Raw genomic sequence first — 24,115 nt, 5'->3', positions numbered from 1 at the left:
AATTCAGGATTATTCACATACAAAATCACCAATTCAGTAATCACCTTAGTCGTAACCAATTTGTCTCGAGTTGATGATTGGTATTGTGCCATTAATTTTTAGATCAAATTTTCTTTGAATATTTTGCAATATTGATTGCAATCCTTTTCAATAGCAATTTTGTCCAGAATGCTCTCGTTAGAAATCATCAACACATAACACCTGATTTCCATCTACATTTGGAGCATGGTTTAGGATTTATAAACCCTTTTACTGCCAGCCCATTTTGGGTGGTATGTGCGAAGACTGCCAAGGCTGAAATTTATTGTTTACGGTGAAACCATTTTACAAGGGGAGTGCCAGGGTTGAGAAATGAAGTTCGGAGTGGGATGGCACATGTTTGCAGCACTACCCCATAGTGTTACAATGCTCCAGACATAAGCCTAGATGTCCAGCCATTCATGAGAAAAACACTCTGAAAGTTTCAGTCCTACAGTATATAATACCATGCATCCACTCAATGGCGTGGTGGCCAAGGCAGTTAGCCGGCAGGAATAGTAAGCCGAAGGTTTCATGTTCGAATCCTCAACCTGACTTCTTTTCCTTAATTCCTATTTTTCAGATCCTTGTTCATTTCATTGATCAATACGTTAATTGAATATAAAAACACCAATACATGCAATATTCTTAACAATTCGTGCGTCGTATTTTCGAAGTACCTATTTGCTTTTCCCTATTGAAAACTAAAAATACAATGATGTTCAAATTGAAAACTTTCGTTCTTTCAACATTTTCAACTTTTCCTACCAAATTATTTCCTTCAAATATTCGTTCATATTGTGCATTGAAAACTGTGTGCATGGGAGAGTAATAATTATAATGTGAAGACTATGAATAACAATATGTTTATTCGCTGGATTCCAAAATTACACAAGAACCAGGATGATATAAAACACTCGTCATATTTTTGTCATAAATACACTCGAAACAAAAGATGTTTGAACAATTTGGGCATCAAATAAATGAAGTTTTTTTTAGGATATCTATTGAAAAGCAGTCCTCGTTAACATTTCTTAAGATGTGTCTTTCTGTGGTTAGTTTCAGCACGTACCATGCGTATTGGATCATTTTGTTAAAAACAGGAGTTGATAACTGTTTGTGAACTCTAGAGTTTAGTTAGATAGAGAGACAAGATAGAATTTCTTAGTTTTATTTTTAATTTAATTTAGAGAGAATATACTTAGTAGAGATAGAATTTTAATACAATTTTCTCGTCAATTAATCCCTTGTCCCTGTTCAATTAACAATAGCAATTAATAACATTGACAATTAATTTAATTGTAACAATATTGCAAATACGAATAATATTATATTCAATTAACATATTGATCAATGATATGGAAAAGGATCTGAAAAATCAGAATTATGAGGAAAAAAAAAGGTTGGGTTGAGGATTCGTACACGAAACCTTTGGCTTACTATGCCTGCCAGCTAACTACCTCAGCCACCACGCCATTCGGTTGAGAGAGCGGACGCATGGTATTACATACGGTATGACTGAGACTTTCGGAGCAATTTTCTCGTGAATGGCTGGCCATCTAGTCTTATGTCTGGGGTATTGTATCACTATGGGGTCCCACTCCAAACTTCATAACCCAACCCTAGCAATCCCCTAGTTAGTAAGCAGTAGAGATAAAGCACATACGTATGAATGAGATGGCAGCCGTTGAAAAGGCCACAATCACGAAATTAAAAAAGTCAAATAAGTCCCGATTTATCGGCCCGTGGATGTTTTCTCACAACCAGCAAGGGCCGATATATCGACCTGGTGGCAGTTAAAAGGTCAATATTACAGGAAAATGTAGAAATGAGTCATGGATTCCCAATAGGCTTGAGCTCTAGAAGAGAAAATAAGAGAAATAAATGCCACAAAAATTGTTACTTTAAAGTTTTTTTTCGGCCAAACAATAAAGACAAAAACATTACAATAGAACTTTTGGCATAATTCAGAAACTGGAGAATTTTATGGTTAATGCATTGCCCATACCAATTATAAATTTTAACGATTGCACCATGCTTGGCATTAGGCCAAAGGGAATTTATTTTCTATTTCTAATACTATTGCACACCCAGAATTAACATGAATAGATTTTCACGAGACCACAAAATAAAATAAATCTACTTTCCATATTTGTTTCTAAAAGAAAACGCTCTGATTAGGGTACATTTACTTTCAATTATTAAGTCAAACATTATATTTACATTTGGAGAAAAATGAAATTCCACAGCATTATACATATGCTGGGACATGTATTTCTTATATAAGTTTTTAAGGTACCAGACAAAATTTAGTACACCACTCAAGCATTTCCTGATATAAGATATGGGCCTGAAAAACCATGCCATTCTTAGTACATATTTACATTAAATTTTATAACAGGTAAAACAGTTAAATATATACATTTTTATAACTTGGGCTGCTGCCATACTACAATAGGTGGAAAAAATATTTCTATGGATTGCACCACATAGCATCTGAAAAGTTGAGTACGATACACTTGAGTCCAATCCTCTTTTACTTCTTATATCACAGCATAGATTTGGTAGCCACCTCCCCCATTGTCTAAGAAATATAACAACATATCACCAAGCTTCAGGAACTTAAAATAAGTCTCATACTATAATCCTGTGAAGGAAAAAAGGATTCAATAAAAAAAATTGAAAGAACTGCATAAAACGGAATGAATGCACAACAGCAAGGATTTTTGTAAGAACATTAGAAATTTTGATTATGATTCAAAGTTGTCCAACAGTTATGACTGAAGGTAATAATGATTGAAGCCATTACAGTGAACTTAACACATAGGTATTTTCAAGCTGATAGTGTCAGCATCGTCTTCCCAATAATGATACACCAACTTTGAAAAACAAATTACAAAAATTTAAAACATGAGCTGGACAGGTGAATACACCGATAAAAGTATTTATGAACATAATTTTTAAATTGGAATACATTTTCAACAGGCATGGGTTAGGTAAATAGTAACTCGAGTATGAGAGAGCAAAATGAAGTCATAGTACTAAAAATAGCACGATATATACATATATGTAGTTAACAGCAAACATCACTTGCGATTGGCCCAAGAAAATTAAAAAAAAAAAATACTAGAACATTAAATAAAAGTTTGATGACTCAATATGCACGTCTGAGACTCATTTCAATGTTCCAGTGAGAAATTACCAAAATGTTTCTTCTCGCACATTTTTCTTCCTGAGAATGCACACAATGATTCCTTTGGTACATTTCATTCATAAAATGGATTAGGCAAAAATAATACTTTAAAATTAATATCTATAGACAAATAAATAATGGCCCGATAAAAGTATATCTGCAGTGCATTTCAGCCAACTCCTTTACGATATGATTATAACACGTGTAAACACAGCCATAAACTTAAAAACATAAAGGTATGCAAACAATCAAAATTTTGCAACATGATCCAATGCATCCCATACAGCATGATGATTCTCAAGTCTTCAAGTTCAATGATTAACTTTCCACCAGCCTAAGCTGCCTGGTCTAAGAAGCACCGCATTCATTGAGTCATTCATTTCCTAACCAACCACTACTTAATCCTATGATTCCTGGAGCTGCACCAAATGCCATTAATCAGGCTGGTCGGTCACTCCAGAGCTGAAAAACAGGGGCATCTCTCTGACCAGTAAGGTATGACAAACTTTGCATACACTATACCGCCTGTGATTAGGTCCACTGGTAACACTTTCTGACAGGCATGTAGAGCAAAACACACGACCACAGTGGTTGCAGTGTTTCTGAAATATTAAAAATTGAACTAAATTAGCCGTACGTCATTATAGTAAACCAAACCAGTAGTGTCACTTTAATAAACCAATTTTTGAACAAAAGGGATTCGATTTCATAAACCACAATGCACCATGATTAATTAGACCTAAATCCTAACTTCTTCTCCACCGTACGAATATGTCATCCTCAAATTCACCTAAATATAATTACATTCAGCAGTGAAAAAGACAGCTAAATATACTATTTAATTTTAGGAGTAATTATGGGTCAGTATCACTTTTATGCCTCTTCCGATTCCATTTCAGTTCCAAGCATCGGTTCTTTGTTCTGCTCAATAACCAAATGTTTCATTTTCATTAATAACTTTGGAGAGAAATTATGCCTTTCATTGTGATATTATGAAAAATAACTCCAATAACACATGAAGTTATCTCACAACAAATTGGTTTCATTATATCACACTATAAAGCAGTGGCGGCTGGTGGTAATTTATCTAGGGTGTGCATTAGAGCAGATATAGGATGATTTAATTATATTATGTTAATACTAATCCATGAGCATCATATTTCGTCGTAATAGAATACATAGCAAGCAAAACATATCACTGGCATATTCTAACCTTAAAATTGCATGAACAGAAATAATATTAGCATGCTTGAAAATATTTATTCTAAACACGCCTTTACAAGTGACGGTAGGCGAAATTCCTTCTCCTTTCCTTGCACCCTATGAGGAAGTAGTGTATAAAACGGCCATACAGATGACTCTGTAGACGGACTAGGATCCTGGGCGCAGGTAGTGTATGTGGCGGCTACACCACTACACTACCTGCGAGTCACTCACCAAAAACATGCGCGTGCGCACTCGCATCGTTTTGAGTCTGCTCCCATCACCCATTTGAACTGCATATACCCCCCCGCATACTTCGTCCCGTCAGAGCACCCACAAGCGATCGCATAGACCGAAAATGCGCCCGGCCAATGCCTTTGGCCCGGCGCGATGCCACTGGATCGCACACTTGTAGAGCGGTGAATTCGAAAAGGAGATAGCTGTAGCGTTCATGTTTCTAGCATATGCAGACAGGATTTTTATCCTTCTCGTTGCAAAGGAATAGTTTTCTTTCATAATTCATTCATCTTTGGGTGTGCACTTGCTAACATGCGTATACGCACGCGCCGCCACTGCTATAAAGTATTAAATGTAAATTCTACTCGAGAAAAGTTTTCAATCTGGGTTTTACACATATTAAACCACTACCGATTATCTTTTGGCTTTGGTTCAGATTCTGGTGATAAGCTCAAGAACAGATGTTACCGAGAACCAAATAGACCGCCCACCCCAAGTTATTCATAAATGCAATGGCGTAACTATGGGGGGGGGATGAGGGGATAGATTCCCCCCCAAAGCCTCAGAGAAATAAAAAAAATTTTAACTATTGTCTAGTTTTGACGTATAATAACTGTATCTGCTTCAAGTTAAAGATCATTTATTAATATCATGGCAGTAAGTCATTTGAGTCATTGCAATGAGTCATTTTTCAAAAATTCCCCCCCCCCTCCCCGTTGGTTGGGGGAAGGTAGACCTACCCCAAGGCCCCTCCATCTCCCCCCTAAGCATATTGCTAGTTACGCCACTGCATGTGTGTATTCAGAATATATTATCATCTTATGATAAACAGAATTTAAAAACTTCGATCAAATTTAGTTTGATATTTCATTAAAAAGATAAAAACTTTGAAGTTCAAAGTTTCTATAGATATAAAGCTACAGATACATAAAAATAAATGACACCCACATAAAATCACAATGGGCAATATCAGAACCTTTCCCCTACCTGCATGTCTACTTCTCCAAAATATCTAATCTCTTTTTGCAACTCAACATCTTTTTCACAGTGACTCCAGATTCAAGGCAATCTGCTGTATACTCAAGCAAAAATCTCTTCGACAATACCTTAGATCTGACACACAACATATCAATAGATGACATTTTTTTTAAATAGCTACTACTAAAAAATTGATTAAAATTTTTAAGAATTAGGTATTTTTAGGAGAATATCTGAGGCACGTATTCTTAGTTGACCCTACATATCCGTCCTACATAACAAGAGCCCCTACATGCCTTTCTCAGTCGACCCTACATTAGTGGTGGGGGTTGATTCCGTCGTCAAGTTCCCTGAGATGACGTAGGCCATAGGACATAGATGATGGGGCAGCACCAATTTTTTGTTATAACTGGCCTGGACTACAAAGCTAAGAAAAATGTCTGATAATTTTCGGGCATATTGTTAAGGCAATAGCTCAAGGTAAAAAAACAATCGGTGTCGTCCGTCAGGTAGCATCGGTACATTAATTATCACAACAAATACTCTCATATCAAGCCAAAAGTAGAACCATATTGTCTTTAAATTACTTTGAAAGCGGTCTTCACAAGATAGCGATAAGTAAAGGGCAAATATGTTCATTGACTTGGGAACTTGTGTTGCATCATCAAGGTTTGTCATTCACTTTTACCTTCCATTCGTAAGTTTATTACGTGGCAAATAGTGGAATAAAATACGTTTTCTATGGCTATACGTAAACAAAGTATGTATTAGTTTCTCAAAAGCATACCAAGTGCCAAACGTGAAAAATATTAATATATATTCGCAGAAACAAGGTGATGTATACCACCACATTGTACTTATTACTCTTCCACCAATTTTAATATTTATTTCATGGGAATAATGCGGTAGTGTTACCTTTCTGCTACGTTTCTGTGCATTTTAAAATGGTTTTTGCGAGATCGTCATTCCATCATATGCATTATAATTTATAAGGCAGATTCTTTAATCGAAGTGATCAGCAGACAAAATTTGGACGCCATGTTTTTGTAGGATGTAAGGCTGGTTCAGGTACCCTACATCAAGTAGAGCCCATTTTGTTCCAAAGACGGCCACATGTATGGCTTGATGTCACATATATAGGGCAAGATTGGTTTATGTAGAGGCTGATGCGTCATCAGTGATGACATACCCAGGGTCGACTGGGAATATGGCCCTAAAAGCTGCTAAAATAGATCTAAACCCTAAAATAAATCCTCATGAACTCCACTACCTTGCTTGCGTTAGAAGAAAACTGCATCCGACAATTGGCACAGTCTTCAAAGTCATCTTCATGCTGCCACCGGACTTCCTTTTCATTTTCACGAATATTCTCCAGTTGAACTTGAAGTGACTGAGAGAAATTCACAAAATCTTGTTGTACTTTCAAACTATTATCTAGTTCTTGTTTTAACCCAGACACCCGACTGCGGAGCTCAGCATTGGTAGCTTCAATTTCTTTCTGAAATTTAATAAGGAAAGAACAGTTAAGTTCAGAAAAGCTCATATTATAAAAGACAAAAGTTTAAAATAATACCTTAACAACTGACGTATTTATTCCATTTGGCATTGTTTGAACACAACTTAAGAGATCTACAAAAATACACATGTAAATACAATGCAAAAAATACTTCACAGAATCACTATCAACACAAAAAATGATGATAAGATATAAACACAGTACACAATACTATTACACAGTACATTTACTATCATTTTCAATAACATGTAGACACACCCAAGTCCCATTTTATTACGAGGCCAGGTCAATGAAAGCTTGGAGGGCTGGCACTCAACGCAAGCTGCATCATTTGCCTATATGTCACCCAGAGCCGACGATGTCGGCTGCAGATGCTGCCAAGCCAGCTAAATGGGATTTGAACTCCACGGGCAAAAGCCCAAGTGGATGGAATACAATGAAGAAGCTCACATTCACGCACAAGTTAGGCCATTGGAGTGTTTTCTTTCAGGCTCTGTGGTAAGGCTTTCCCTCTCTGTAGCTTCATATTTGGACTCACGGTTTCTATATTACAAAGATATGGCTCAATAGCTGAGTAAGTTTATTCCATATGAGGTTGTTGCAGAGAGAGTCTGGGAGGGTTCGAATCTGTAGTAATTATACTTTTTCCATTTTGCAAAAGGATCATTCTTAACATCAACAATGTAGATACAGTTGACTCAAGATAAAGTCAATATGTACTGGATTTTTAACACATTTACTAAAACAATAACTCTACCTTAAGATCAAGATCAATATAATCAATGCAGATGACTAAAGAAAAAGTTAATACTGATTTTTTTTAAACAACTGAAGTTATTAAATGATGACTCCATCAATATTAACACATTTATTTCTAAACATATTCCTTCACAGAAAGGAAATATGCAATTATTTTCCTACATCCAAAAAAACAGCAATGAAAACAACGTACTCCCAGATAGCAAGAGAAGAGACAGAAATGTTTGGGGTAAAACGAGGAGATAGGAGATTTTACCTCTTCCTGCTTTACCAGGACTATATTCGCCATTGGTGTGGAAGGGTGGATGGGGGAGGAGAATGGAGTATCCAATGTGGTTATTCAATTTTCTTTTAGATGTCACCTTTGAGCACAAGATTCAGAGGAAACCCTGAAGCTGGAAACATTCACTAATATTTGTGTCTGAAGGTGAAGTGGACTTTTGCTTCATTATAATTCCTTGGAATATTCAGCCATCCATAAGGTATCATGTGGCTCGCTCCTTTGGTTCAAGAAATTCTGCCAATCATGCAAGAATATTTGGAGGCTCTTAGCTATTATTGTGTGAATCACAAGTGAGGCCTCAGTTAAGTATTCTTCTCTTCAGGTAAGTTTATTTCTAAATCTTAAATTTTATTACTGCAACTACAAGTGAGTTATTTCACAATTTTAGGCAAAGACTCTAGTATTTTTTCTAAATGCACAATTTTATGCAACTCCATCCACCAGATTTTTTTCAAGATTTGTAATCTAAGGTACCCAGAAGGTGTTGCCAATGATGTAGGTTCATGAGTAAATATTTGATACTTTAAGTCCATAAATGAATTTTGTTTCATATCCTTTTTGAAAGTAACTCTGTACCCCAGATCCTTGACTGAATATTGTATTTAAATAGATCACTTTTTTCAAATCTGTAAATAAATTTAAAGAAGAGAGAATTCAAAGTCTTTCACAGGTCATGCATATTTACTCTACCTGAGCCGCTAGGATAAATACTTCAGTATTAATACATAAGCCTTCTCAAACGCTCGAGTTCAATAAGTAACATACCATGTGTAAATTAAGAAAATGAATCTTGACACAACAAAGCCTAGGCACTGCTAATTTTTGAGAAATCTGCCACTGCCAGGTCAACGGGATGAGGCTGATGTCAGATGGAACTACCTTGCATACAGCACCCACGCTCACTGCACCTCCCACATTATTTTTCAACGTTTATAATTGAAAGACAATGAATTATATTTCCAAAATTACTTCAAGCAGACTTTCCCAAATATTCCTTTCAGGTTAGTTGGAGAATAATTTACTATAGGTGGTTGGATTTTTGAGGTACCTCACAGTCTTGGTGAGGCAAATGAATACCAGAGAAAGAACCACCGCTGACTCATTGTATGATACCAGAATTTGAACAGAAATGTCGCTTCAACTTTAGCCACATCCAACATATGTTATCGCAAAAGCCATTTTAAGATGTCTATTCCTTTTTTTCATTCATAAATTGGACCAACGAGACTGCGGAAGAGACATTACCTTCAAGCTTAATATTTCCTCCAGTTTTTTACTTGTTTCTGCCAGTTGCTGCTGAAGATTACTCTCCACCATTCGCATATGAGCAAGCTCTTTGGACAATTTCCTGAAAAAAATGAGAAAAGGACCAAGTAAATAAAGCCTGCAGTCTGACTTTTACCAGTGGAGCTCTTCATAATAATAGTTTAAAATAAAAACATATAAAATAAATATAATTATGAATATGATTTTCTTTTAAATAAATTTTCACTAGGGGGTACAATTGAAGATTTTCTGTTCATTGTTTTTAAATTGCTATACTAAAGGTGGTTTAGATCAAAAATCAATTATTTTGCATATTTCACTTACATATTAAATTGCAAGAAGTGGTATATAAACTGTAAATTATTAGCGGCTGTATTTCAATTCACTACATATATTTTTATACCTTACTCACTCAGTATTTTAATCCTAAGGTTGGCTGCAATAGGTAAGGATAGAGCTCATCCCAGGCTAAGCCATAGATATGCCAATACTGCACATTAAGGAAAGTTCTCACCTCAGACCACATTGCTCTTTATGGATTTTGGTTCTGTAGTGTTGAAGTGGTCCCTTACGGTGAGTAATCACAAAACTAGGGTTTGGAATACAGGATCATTCAGTCAGATACTAAGTGCTCCACTCACTAGCCTACAACACACCCAATTTTAACTTGATGACAAGTAAGCACACTGAGGTATCAAAATATGTAGCTGGCAAAGACTGAGATGTTCAATTAATTAAGATAAGACTGTGAGGATGAGGAAAATTCATCATTTGACTTTTACACCAAATATGAAGATTCTGGGGGAGCATAGTACCCTATTGGGTATAATACTTGGCTGCTAATTGAAGAGTCCTGGGTTCAAATCTACGGTGACGACCCTCAAATACAAATCCTATAAGTGTAAGGTGGCCCAGGGAAAGGAACTGACCCCCCAACCCTGAATGTGTGATATTCACGTGGCTGTGGCTACATCTGGGCTGTGCTCCACCCTCTCCTATCCAAACCAATCTCCGGGTTGAATCGCTGAGAGAGCGATGATTATTCTGGATTTACTTTTTATCCAACCTGATATTCCACGAACTGCCAAACACAGCCAAATTACCTGATACTCCATGTTTTCCACCACTTTATGACCACCTTGGTTAATTATTACGTTTAAAAACTCAGTGAGTTTCAACTACTAAATTTACGACACATTAGTTACACATGCAAGCAAACTGGTGACAGAGATAAAATTTCACGATTTATTTAGAATGTATAACTTACTGGTATTCACAAGAAAGTTCAGCATTCTTCTGTTCTTCAATGCTGATTTGTTCATGAAGGTGAGAACTTTTTTGCTCCTCTGCTTCAATTTGACGATAAAGATTCAAAACCTCCTGCTGTAAAGTCTTTTCTGTCTCTTCTGCTGCTTCTTTTCCTACTTTAGCAGCTATAACTTCTTCTCTGAATTTCAACAATAACTCTTGCAAATCCTAAATAAAGTATTGCTATTGTCATATTACAGAACTTAATATGCACAACAACTGGCTAAAAATATAAAAGATAATGGAAATAAACAATTTGCTTATGAAGTCATATTCAACACAATCCACCTAAGGAGGTACCATGAAAAATTCGTACCAGTAACAAATTATCATCATCAAAATTCAATAAGGCCCTTTTCCTTACCAACAATGATAAAGGATAGGAATCCCAGGTAGCATAGACAGGTATTGTGTATTTCTTTATCCTTATTTCAGACCCTTTCATAAATTTAATGAACAGTCCCATCTAGAAAAAAATGAACCAATGGCACATACACTGACAGCACCTCTTCAAAAAGCTCAGTTAGTTGCCCTGGTTTAATATTGCCACAATCTCAACCCAAACACAATTTCTTCACTTTGAGAGCTATATGAAACACGAAAGGAAAACCAACTAGAAAATTATTTTACAACTATGCATGCCATACACACGATCGAAAGACTCGAAAGTGAATATTAGTCATGTTCGGAGGTGGAGAAAGGGCTCCCGGCCTGACCGGCAGGGCACATCCATTGACGTGCTCCGTGCTGAATGTGTTAACGGAAAAGTTCACCTTTCAGCCACATGGTGATGGTTCCATTTTTAATACCAGGACAGCACTGCCCAACTAGATATAATGGTACTTAGCATGCATTAAGCATATTTTTCAACCAATTAATTATAATTCTTAGTAGATACAAGAGCACTTTCCATTCCAAGAGTCATTATCACCTTGGTAGGAGGTCAACTTCAAATGCTTCTCTGACTCTTTAAGCTGAGAAGGTAAACATAAAATTTACGATGAATTAAATAATTACCAACACAAAACATACCACATGAGGTATGATTCATGAACTTACCTCAACTTTGTCCGGTAGGTTGATGGTCTCATTTTGCAATTCCCTTGAATGAGCACTATGCTTGCCAACAAGGTTGTCATTTTCATTCTGAAGCCTACAAGAAATCAACATCATGATTCGACCATGATTCTAATTAGAGCCATCACAAAATATTTCTTAATGTAGATGGGATATTCATTACAGAATATTTCCTTAAAACTGATCATGAATAAGGAATAGTAAGGAATAGTTTCAATCTAAACACAGGAATATGAACAGCCCCCATCATCACTGTAACTAACAATCACTTAGTGCTGTATTCAACTCAAACATGATGACAAGCACACTACTTGAACTCTGATTCACCAATCATTGAGCGAGAAGTACCAAAACATGGCATTACTCCATAACAAAGATACCTTTTTAAACAATAAATCAAATAAAATGAGCACTAATCTGATCTTGATCAGAGCAAACACTTCATAATCACCCCACGCACAATTAGAGGCCTCATACCAGAACCATAGCATACCCTCACCTTTTCAGTTCTAAGTCGACCTCCTCCCTTTCATTAGCCAATTTTGACAACTGTCTCCTTACTTCGTCACATGTTTTATGGTATTCAGCCTTTAAACTCTGAACCAATCCTTCTGATCTCTCTACCTTCATTTTCAATTCGGATACCTAGGAATACACAACACATAATCTATACACAACTTCTTACATGTCACTTCATACAACACTTCATGTTTTTACCATTAGCACAAAATCCAAAAATGTATGAATACTTAAACAAACATTCTCAAGCCGCAACCTATATTAACTATTTCAACAATCACTTATAAAATATTTTCATTAAGGCATGATGGCACTAAATGCAGCATCTCTAAAATAATTAACAAAAGCAGATGAGTAAACATAGAAAATAGATAGATGTTAAAGATTCATACCTGATTTTTCAGTTTCTCTTTTTTCTCATTCCATTTCTCTTCCATGTCTTTACGAAATTCAGTCTCCTTGACATGCTCTTCCCTGTACCTTTCAGTGGCTTTTTCAGCTACTTTCCGTCTCTTTTCAAGCTCACATACTTCTTCTTGCATCTTCTGCAGTTGAGCCTCATAGTTTGCACACATATGGCATACAGCAATAGCATGTGACTGACCCTATTAGAAATAGGCAAGTTTCAATGTTTGGACCCAAGGTAGTCTAATTCTACGATAAGAAAATATCTAATGGGAACATGGTGGACATCCTACACATTATTCCATGTGTATTCTCAAGAAGCAATATACACTAATGAGCACATAAGAAATTTACAGTAAACCCATGGTCCAGTCACGAGAAAAACCAACTCCAATGAAAATGCTTCGACAACTGATAGATAAAATATTATGCAAAGCAAGGAGAGAGTAAGAAGGAGGAAAATTGAGCCATGCCTCTTTCCAAAACTATCTTCCAATAGAAAGAAGAGTCAAGGCTAAGACGTGTAAGTCACGTGTAAGTCAGTCACGAGAAAGCCAACTCCAATGAAAATGCTCCGACAACTGATAGATAAAATATTATGCAAAGCAAGGAGAGAGTAAGAAGGAGGAAAATTGAGCCATGCCTCTTTCCAAAACTATCTTCCAATAGAAAGAAGAGTCAAGGCTTAGACGTGTAAGTCACAATTTGGGGGACGTCTGCAAAAAGGGGGATGTCTGCAAGACAATGGGGTCATTCTCTCAGACTAGACCGCAATGCATTAAAATAATAAAGTTGACGGAAGGGAAAGATAAGACGAACAAAACAACTTTATCATTCAGCCAATCTCTCATAAGTTTTAAACAAAACAATTGAAAAAGTTGTCACCTACTTTTCATGAGATTATCACAAAATGGCTGAAAGCAGTGAACATTGAGGTTTCTCGTTAGAATATCCAGGAAAGAATTAATTTAATCAACTGAAACTCAGTGTACAATGATTGAAATACTTGTTAGTAATTTTACTGGACCGGATTATTGCAGGTGTCATATTCACGCCCAGCGTGACTGAAATGCAAGGCTTAACTTCTGTCGGCGATTATATATATATACTCTGGTTATTGATATTTCAAAGAGAAACACTCATTGAGGGAATGAATCACTCACATGAGTGTGAACAATAAAGAACCATGTGAGACCAATGGGAGGAGCTTGCAAGTACATAGTTTAGAAGCTGTGACCCATTCAGCAAGAAAAATCATCAAGTTATCTGTGATAGGATAATGGCTGTCATTTTTTCACTGCTAATAGCTCAAAAAGTATGCAACAGATAAAAAAATACACAGAAAATAGGTCTTCTCATATTTTGAATCACAGGTAGTCGCCAAATGGAAAAAAATGGGGGATGGGTGCTGAAGCCCTCAAAACAATCCCCTGGCAATGTGCCTACTACCTGGCCACATAGTTGAGGCTGTATTTAATATATATTCTCCTGGAAGTGTACTTGATTTTGACCTTAGAGTCTAAATGTATTATACACAATTAAATCTTTGTGAAAAAGTGCCATACTTGACATAATGTTTGTGTTTAACAAAACCAAAAGAATAATTAAAGAAAAAGACAGAGGAGCAAGAATTATGTATTTATTAAGATTATAAAAATGTGCGGGCCTACATGTAAGATCATGTTTCATAGCCCACTCCAAAAAGAAATGATATGATGGCTTTATACTAATAAATGTAATTTAACTCATCATCATCAACAGTCAACTATCCAAAGATTGGTTAGACGCCTCTCTCTACTCAATTCTTCAATCAGCTAAGCTTTTGCACTCCACATTATTTCTTTCGACCTTGACTTCTCTTCTGCTACTCTCATTGTCCATACCTCACTGTCAAAATAAATAATTCTTCAAATGTTAATCCAAGTAAATTACTTCCTTGCTTATACTCCCATTACTATTCGGGTATTCCTCTTTTTGAAGAATGCCCTCTTTGCTTGGTCTACTGTAAATGACTACTCCTTTCTTTCTTGGTCAATTGTTTAACTTGGCTGCCAAAGTAACAGAACTTATTCGCCTCCTTTGGTTTTTGATTCAGAGTTAAATTTTGGTCCTATGACTGTTCCTTTCTGCTGCAAGCTAATAATTTAGTTTTCTACATATTGATTTTCAGTTGATTCCTTGTCAGCCATTGCCCTTTCCATACTCAGTACCTATCTTAATTTTCCACTCCTGCTTTGACTAATATATCATGGGTTAATCGCTGAATGCTAATACTTTCACTGAGGGTATTCACTCCTGGTGCTTCATTTATTTCATTGATAGCTTTCTCAATGAAAACACTGAAAATCATGGGGGACAATTCACAAACTTGTCTCAGTATTGTCCTTCTCCTCCTTTCTATTCTTGCTTCTTTGCACTTGGGTCGAGATAAAAACTACAAATTATTTTATGATTACAAGCACTGCATTCCAGTCCATCTTATCAAAAGCATTCTAAGAGTAAAAAAAAACAATGTTTGCTTGGTCTTCTCAATATCTACTCAATTCACAGCCAAAGAGTAAATATTTCATTGGCTATATACTCGCCCTCCTATAACTTTGCTTCCCCAGTATCTAAATCGGTATACATCCAAACACTCATCTGCTTTCCATTCCATTCTCCTGCATATGATTCTCTTTATTAAAAGTCTTGTACTCTTTGATATAAATATATTAGCCAAATACTACACCGAAAAGACACTTACTTTTTTTACTCACGAGCTAAATAAATTTTTCACAGTGAATTATCTGAATAAATGCTGTCACAATCTACTCCAAAGATACTTTTATATTAATTAAAAAATAAGTAGTAAAATAAGGTTTCCATTACCAATCCAAGAATATACACATTTATAAATGGAAAAAAATGAAGTCATCAATAAAGCTGATTAAAAGGTATTTACCTGGAAACTTAGTTGCTTCTCATCACCAGAGAATTCACTTGTACTCGGAACAGTTCCCATCATTGACTCAGGGTGACTAGGGGACTTATGCAGGTGCTCAGCATCTGCTGCTTTCAAGTTTGACAACATATAAAGAATTTTATTACTACAGATTAATTTTTCAACAAAATACACAATCACAACCACATTCACTGCATGTTCTATTTTCACAAGCAATTTAAATGAAGATCTCTTCTGTCCCATAAGGAGGGATTATTTTCTATGACCAAGAGCAAAAGTTACTTTATTCATAGAATTGTGCTCTACAATGGAACCTCAGCTGAACAACGTCCAGTTGTACAATTCTCTCAGTAGTAAAGTAGAAGTGGGTTTGCCCCGCACATATACATGCATATCAAAGAAAAGTCACTCTAAATTGCACGACCTTCAGTGGTACTCCTTTCCTTATTGAACGATGCAAAAAACCTAACCAAGCTAATCAACTTAAACATTTTTCACTCTTAGTTGAAATATGTTGCTAATCTACTGCCGGAATGCTGTGAATTCCGGCATTGGGCCAGTTGCTTTGAAAGGTTTACTTTACATTACGCAGCAGATGGCAGTGAGTAGGCCTACAGTGAACTCTTACACCGTATCAAGCCAACAGCCTGACCACATCCTTATGTTTAAATTAAATCCAATAATTTAATTATTTATGTTTTACAGTTCCTGATTTAGGAATGAATTTTTATTTTATCAAATTGTGAAAGATAAGGTTTATTATCTGCATTTGTGCCAAAGACACACAAACACAAACTATGTTACTTTATTTTATTTGTGTTTTTAAGAAAAATAATAATGTACCAAAACTGCTAGAGACTGAAAAATAGGTAGAATAAAGAACGTTATTTCAAAAAACTTTTGTTAATATTCTGTTGATTTAATGATAAACCTCATACGTCTTAAAATGGAATAATAATGTCTATAATTTCAGTTTATCTCACAATTATTATAAATGGGCTTCCTAAAGCAAAACTTCTCATTTCCTCGATTTTTTAACTTGGATGTGGAGCATCATAGTATAACTGATTCCACCTTGTTGATATTACATTAGAGATAGAATTAGTAAATTCATCCAGAATTCTTGTTCCAACCAGGCCATCAGACAAGTTTACACCCATAATGCAAAACAATATTGAAATTAACTCATTTACTGCAATACTAATTGGACAAAAACAAGGTCAAACTAAGAGAAAATAGCTCAAAAATTTTATAAGTCAAGGATTCAGTTAGAATTCATAGATTCAGGATTAATGCCTTCATTTTATAGTAAACCTAAAAGATATAAACATTTTTCACCTTGTGATACTTTTGGACCTGGAACACCATTAGCCAGTAGGCTGACTTTCAAGGAGTTGTCTTCCACTCTTGAGGCTTCCGACTGATTTTGATTCCCAGAAGAAAAAGAAAAAAAATCACATTAAATTTTTTGTGCCAGATAATCCAAACAACATACAATCTTCAAGGAGCAATTAATCACCTTCATGTCTATGAAAGTTGGGTCATTACTCTTCGAGGACGGAGTTTCTTCAGTTCCTTTCACTAAATTCTCCTAAAGAGATAAAACAAATACAAAGAGTATTGGTAAAAATAACATGAAATTTGACCAACTCCCTCATTACATCTCCTCACTCACTACACAAGATTAAAACACATTGTTTTATATATGAGATAGGTGGCTCTGATCCTCTCATACCTTGCACTTGCACTTAGGGCAAAATATACGACTAAAAATACTTTCCTAACCATGAAGTCTCCACAAAAACACCCCATGGGTGTCTTAGGAAATTCATTCCCTGAACTAAGTAAATCATTTATTAATATTATTATTACTAAGCCAACAAAGATTTGCATTTCATGCACATAAAAAATAATTACATACACCAATAACTTTTTTTGAGAATAGAAATGCCACTGATATAAGGTAGAACTAAGCAAAACTGCCTCAATACCTGACTATATTCAGACAACTAACAATTACTCATTGCCATTACTGCCTTCTTGATAGAAAAAACATAGCCCAGACTCACAGCTGATTTGCAGGAAACCAACGATCAATTACACCTAATCTGAATGACTTTTTGTTGAGTGCAATCCTTAGCAAAAGCAGCAGGCCACAATATTAATTGCATTACTTCAACAGCTGTAAAGATTTCACAAGGTTTTGATTTCTTTCTTGGGTCAATCCTTAGATGTTCACAGACATGGGCAAAGTGGAACATTTATAAATGAAAGAATATAAATAAAATATTAACCTTCAATCAATAAGCATATACAGAGGAAGCTTATTTTAGCAACTACGGCATGAAGTGAGAATCACATTCAATGTATTATTGGCAAGGAGATGTCAAAAGGCCTAAGATTCACATGTTAAAAAAATATGGATGTAGGGTGGTCAAGAAGTCCACGCCATGGTATTAAAAATTTTATCTCTTCAGACTGGTGTGTTTGCCTTACAGTGAGCTGAAAACCCTGTTTTTTCCTAAAGAAATGAATACATCTCTTGTTTTGAGCAGTCTGGGCAATTAACATTTACTGCACCTTCACTGACTGATGGCTAAGGGCAAAGGCAACCTTGCCTATGAAAATATCTGTGGCTTTATGCGCTCGTATCCAATAACCATGCATTTTTGGCTGCATGATACTTCATGGCCTAATTGCACATTGCCTTCACAAGAGCTTATGTTAATTTTCTCTGAGTGTTGAGGATGGCATAACAGCACCACATGCACATGAAAATGTATCCCAACACAGCTGGCTCTCATGCAACTTTGTACGATGCAACTGTTTGGCAGGATGTTTGGTATATGATTTCTGCCAATGTGCAGCAATTCAACACATATTACCAGCCCTGGACAATCCCAGATATGTGATCACGTCACTACACATCATACGACACAAAGCCACGGATGCATGACTTTTTGAAAATGATAATCAAAAAATGTTTTGAGATATTTCATTTGAAAAATCATACACAAATATGAGAGACTTCATCCTTCACCATCAGATATAACAAGCACCCGATATTGCGAGAAATTTTCCAGGGATTATTAGCAACCATTAAACCAAGTTTCCACAGTACATATATACATCAAGATCAAAATTGAAATTTACAAAACTGCCATTGCTTACTCCTAACATTTATTCACTAGATAATATAGCTAGATCCAAGAATTGCAGTAGAAGTGATGTTAATTAACTTCGATAATAAAAGACACATTCTTTTACAATATAAAACTTCAAATGGGCTGAAAGACAAATTGCATTAATACTAGCCTTTACATTATTTCATAATGTGATTATTCGATTAGGATGTTTCAAGTTATATTCAATGACTGAATCAAGTTTGACATCCATCGAATAGGAGATTCTTACCTTTCCATCTTCATACCCATACGTCTTTAAAATATGGTAAGCATTTCTTAATTTATCCTTCAAGGCTTCAATTTCTTCCTCCAAAGGAATGACTAGTGACCGAAGAACTTCTGCATCCTCCTGAGCCTAAAGTAAAATAAGTATCCATGTTTTATTTGTTTTACAATTAATTTAAGTGATGCTATTCTATTTTCATATTTTATTTGGCACTTTCACCTGGTTACATACAAAAACTCAAAATCTTTGTCTGAAATTTAATGCAAGAATTGTTCACCTTCGCCACCAGATTAGGGCCATAAAAATAATCAAAAAGCTACTTCAAGGCCGTATTTATGAGCATGCACTTGCACATTCCACATGCAACAGAACACACCACATGCAAGAGAATATTCCTAGAAACAATGTGTGTAACAAAAATAAACAGAAATGCAATCCCAATTTCGTTATGTGCGGAAATCTCATTTTTAGCTTTGATATTATTTGTAGAGATGGGATTACAAAAGATACTACGGGTACAGAACAGGTATTAACTTGTAAGGAGGTAGCTACTTGATCCATCCCCAACATGAAACCGGCCAGCACAACTCACAATGTATCCATGAGGAAGTGGATGCATAGTGGATCCACTATGTTACAGGATGACTTGGATTAAATTTTCTTTCTGGCATCCCTTGCCAGCCATCCATGCAACATTTATTATAACTTATTGCATACGTAATTTGTCCAACAGCTATCAGCACCACCTCAACAGGTCATTTACATTATAAACTCATTACAATTGATTTATTATGGTTTCGTGAGCTACTTTGGTTTGATTACCAAACCACTCAAATATTATAACTGATTTGCCCGGTAAATGGTTATAAAATAACCTGATTCTGAAACTTATTTCAAATGTTCATTGACAAACAGAGGACTGAAGGGCAGAACAAAATCTAAGTTAGTTGCCCACACTTAAGAATCTCCACTGGACTTAAGTGATCATCGCTCTGAAATAATAGCTGAACCAAGCATAGGCATTGCTTCAATCCTTTGTATAAAGCTTAAATGGCTTAAGATCCAAAGTGAGAATATTCACATTTATCAAATGATATTTTGTATACCAAATGCACAAAGTTGCCAAATACAAGTTCACCAGTTACTGTTGATTCTCAACTGATTCATGGTTATGACCATGGCTTCTTTTAAGCGCACTTAATGTTCCTATGTTCATAGTAACTGGTGCCACAGTTAGTGAATCTCAAACGATGTAATCTATTTCAAATATTGAGAATAAATGGATTGCTTCGTGTTCATCGCTACACTGCATACATTTTTGAAAACCGATCAAAAAGCACACGAAATGTAGGAATAATATGAAACGAGGGGCTTCCTAAATGTGGCAGTTATAGGAATTAGTATTGTATTTCCATGGATTTGAAGTATGCCAAGGTAGAATGAAGATTAATGCATGTTTGCACCAATTTGAGGGCGCCTAGGATGATGCAATGTGAGAAACCCCTCTGGGGAACAATCTCTTGAATATCGAAACTACAATCTTTCAGTCCCTTGAGTTTTGTTTAAGAGAGGTTTCATAGAATATCTTGTTAAAAATTACTCCCAAGCTTCTGAGCATGTACACCACATTACTGTTAATGGTCACTGCAATGGAGAAGTGGTAATCTGGAAAACCATTTTAAAATGTTGTGAAAATAGAATTATGTACTTCATTTCTCATTTTCCCGGTGTAAGAGTGGATGTGTAAATTAAACTCTAAAGACATCTTGTGTTTCGGTAACCACCAGTCTTCTACATGGCAACAATCTATTGCCATTAGAATTTGGATGGGATAGAATTGTTTAACTGGTTGAATTAGAAAACCATTACATTTGCTAAAATATTAATTCAAGTATAGCTATAGCGTTGGCTGAGATCTCCTGTAAGGTACAAAAAAAATGTGCTAATATTATTTTCGAATTTCTATCAACCTAAGATAACTGGAGAATAAAACAATAGCATCCAAAGAGGCCTATTCATGGAATAAAATTCAGATTTTAGATACTAACCTTATGCTAAGAGAAGGCTTTCTTTTTTACTCTTCAAATTATAAACACTTGTCTTAAAAGGATGATATTTTCATAATCTAGCGATGTATTGGCATCAATTGCAGTATAACTTTGTGGAGAAAGGGCTTCCAGGAGGTCTGGAGGGAATATTATACCTCCCAGTGGAAAGGGTGCACAGAGGCCCTCCCCAGGAATAAAAAATGTATATCTCGGAAATTGTGAAAGCTTTTTTTACCCCATTTTAATACCCAATTTTAACCCAAATTTATACTCCATCAGAAGATAAAAACAATATTAGGCTATATTTATTAGTAAATGATAAACAATCCAGCATATCAAAAATTTGGGGAGACGCACCCCCCACAGGATCAACGCTAGTGCTCCTGTGGTGTGAAGTTCAGTGGGTACACTCCCAAATTTTTAGAAAACAGCCACCGCTGCCTATTCTATGTTTTATATATATATAATATATTACCTCTTAAATGAACTTGTCTACTTCCATACCCTGCAATAAATTTGACAGGCTACATAACTTCAGGAGTCTCATCACCACCCTTAAACTGTTACAAGAAATCACAGTTGTATGGAATGCAAACTCATCATTTCAGTGAAGACAGAGTACATATGTCAATTCCTTTGACAATGACAAATTTCATTAAGTTTAGAACTCCAAATACCCCAAGTAAATCCTTATGGGCTTAAGATTGTGACTACAAAACTGAGGAAATATGCCCATATAGCCAGGGATCATGATTTGGGTATAAAGCATTCCTATCAGGGTTTTCCAATAATCCATATATGCCTAAAGCCTTTTCTACATTTAATTAGAGTTATTACAAGCACAACAATAAATTTGATCTTTAAGCCTTATGTCAACAAATTCATGCCCAAGATATTGATATTTTTACACCATTATAGCAATCTCAAAACATTGAACTTCCAGGTATAAAACCCATCGTAAGTGTTCATAAATCCTCCTTTTGAGTAGTGTAAAAGGCAATAAAAATAAAAATTAATAAACTTATATTTTCAAAAAAGCCGGCATAATATAATTTTATGATGAAAAACTCAGGAATCATATAAATATTTGAGTAAAATTCCATTCCGCAACAAACACTGAAGGATAGAGACCACTCAATTTCCAAATTGGAAAAAATTCCTGCCGGCAATGTTGGAGTGAATTAATAAATTTAAACCATCGAGTTAAATGAAGTGAGACTTGTAGAGGTAAAGGTGACTATCCATGTTATGCACAAAGTCATGTCCACACAGCATGCAATTAAATTCATGTCCACACTCATTAATATTCAAAGCAAAATTCAATCTTAAAATAACAGTTTATATAGCGCTTAAGTGATGGGCTCCGTGGACACGTACATATTTCTTTACCTTCCTCATGCCTTCTTCCAAATTTTCTTCAGATGAAGTCAAAGAAGACTGGACTGCGCTTGACTCTCCAATATTCGGATGAGAATGTCCAGCTGAGAGGGACATTGCAGAAGGGGTGGAAGGAGAGGTGACCTGTGGAGGATTCGACGAAGACGATGAGAGCCCAGGACCAAGGCTTCCGACCTTTCGAGCAATTGATTTTGTGTAAGCTGTTATAATGCTTGCTCCAGGAGCTAGAGCCGCGACAGCACCACCGAGGGGTAACCTCGGTCCTTGATCGCCAGAAGAACGATGTGAATCCCCAAGTTCATTGATTTTTTGTAACCTTCGGATTTCATCCTGGAATCTCTTTTGGGTCAAAGAGGCTTCTTCGACTGCTTCTACAAATAAATTAAAATTTGATTAACACAGTTCATACCAATTTCTTCCAATGACAACATGGTTTACATGCACTCGCAAAATAATTACCTTGCATCAACTTCTCCAAAGATGCAACTTCTTCATCCCGTTTGCGTTTTTCTTGGGCGATTTCACTCTCCAGGCCTAGTTTGGACAACAAATACTCGCTCCTTATTTCATCTAATTCATGCTTTAAACGATTGGAAAGCTCTTGTAATCGCGCTCGTTCCTGAGATTCACGCACAAGCTCTTCTACGAAGAAGAAAAGTTTATAATAGTTTAACAGGCCATGCGTAACAAGAGAAAGGGTATTACGAATGTCCGTTAAGCGCCTACCTTCTTTTTTCATGAATAGTTCCTTAAGTCTTGCCCTTTGTATTCCAAATTCTTCCTGTCCCCGTTTCTTCTCTGCCTCCAACTTTCTAATCTTTTCCTTTAAGTCGTCGTCAGTTTTCGACTCCGGTCCTGAAATATATCATTAAAGAGTTCAACACCAAGCAACGCAGCTTCATAACTTCGCCAAAATGATTATCCCAACGAAACGTTAGCACAAGACCGCATTGAGTAAACAATAAGAACATATTTTAATGCATCCAATAATTGCAATTCTTCCACCAAAACCCAGTAATAAAATATGATTGTGCCTACCATCACTGTTAACTTCATTCTGTGGACTTTCGCCCTCATTCTCTGATCCAATGTTTTCCATTATTGCCAATATACATTTATTTTTAATTAGGAAACCTAACACTGCAAAATGACATGTAACACTTGTTTTCAAGTCTTCGTGCGTCTTCGAAGTCAATTGTTTTATTCAAAACAAAATCCTAAGTCCTCACTGCGGTATAGGCTATTTTATGGACCAAACTCAACACTATATATTCATGAAGTTATTCAAAATATAAATCTATAATTTTTTGTTATGAAGGGCGAAATATCTAAGAGCTTTAGTATATTCTGTGCTAACATGTTATGTAATTTGACTATGCAGACCCCACGATACCGGGCGAATTTCTGCAGTATTAAGTGACGCTCACGAAATTTGAAGGTATGCCATTAATTATACTGAGTAATTAACGAAAATGTAAGCAAGAATAAGGGTTATTACGCCAAATTACAGACTGTGTTGCTTTAAACAAGGTTGCCAATTCCGGCTACACGGTAA

At 35.8% G+C, this 24,115-nt stretch overlaps 1 protein-coding gene across 4 annotated transcripts; it reads right to left on the bottom strand.

The window, feature by feature from the left end:
• Positions 1-1,914: 1,914 nt before the first annotated feature.
• On the bottom strand, positions 1,915-24,113 carry LOC124163331 (rab GTPase-binding effector protein 1-like). Of its 4 annotated transcripts, none has more exons than XM_046540161.1 (15): positions 23,599-24,113; positions 23,287-23,415; positions 23,020-23,202; positions 22,540-22,931; positions 19,118-19,243; positions 17,223-17,294; positions 17,042-17,123; positions 15,704-15,813; positions 12,750-12,962; positions 12,338-12,483; positions 11,821-11,914; positions 10,721-10,929; positions 9,433-9,535; positions 6,900-7,127; positions 1,915-3,813 (listed from the first exon to the last, which is right to left on the bottom strand). In XM_046540161.1, the coding sequence occupies exons 1-15, from the start codon at positions 23,657-23,659 to the stop codon at positions 3,646-3,648; spliced, it is 2,316 nt and encodes a 771-aa protein (XP_046396117.1). In that variant the 5' UTR covers positions 23,660-24,113; the 3' UTR covers positions 1,915-3,645. The 4 variants fall into 4 exon arrangements, with proteins under 4 accessions (XP_046396117.1, XP_046396126.1, XP_046396135.1 ...); XM_046540170.1 differs by having other exon boundaries at positions 15,704-15,810; XM_046540179.1 differs by having other exon boundaries at positions 22,552-22,931.
• Positions 24,114-24,115: the final 2 nt, after the last annotated feature.

This window comes from Ischnura elegans, chromosome 1 (assembly GCF_921293095.1).
Source record: "Ischnura elegans chromosome 1, ioIscEleg1.1, whole genome shotgun sequence".
NCBI lineage: Eukaryota > Metazoa > Arthropoda > Insecta > Odonata > Coenagrionidae > Ischnura > Ischnura elegans.
The sequence above is the reverse complement of the archived record's forward strand: the minus strand, read 5'-3'. Positions and strand labels throughout refer to the sequence as shown.

Coding starts and splice junctions, on each gene's coding strand:
- LOC124163331 (XM_046540161.1), bottom strand. CDS start 23,659: ATGGAAAACATTGGATCAGAGAATGAGGGCGAAAGTCCACAGAATGAA. Junction 22,932..23,019: donor TTTGGAGAAGTTGATGCAAG/GTAATTATTTTG, acceptor ATTTATTTGTAG/AAGCAGTCGAAGAAGCCTCT. Junction 17,295..19,117: donor ATGGGTATGAAGATGGAAAG/GTAAGAATCTCC, acceptor TTATCTCTTTAG/GAGAATTTAGTGAAAGGAAC.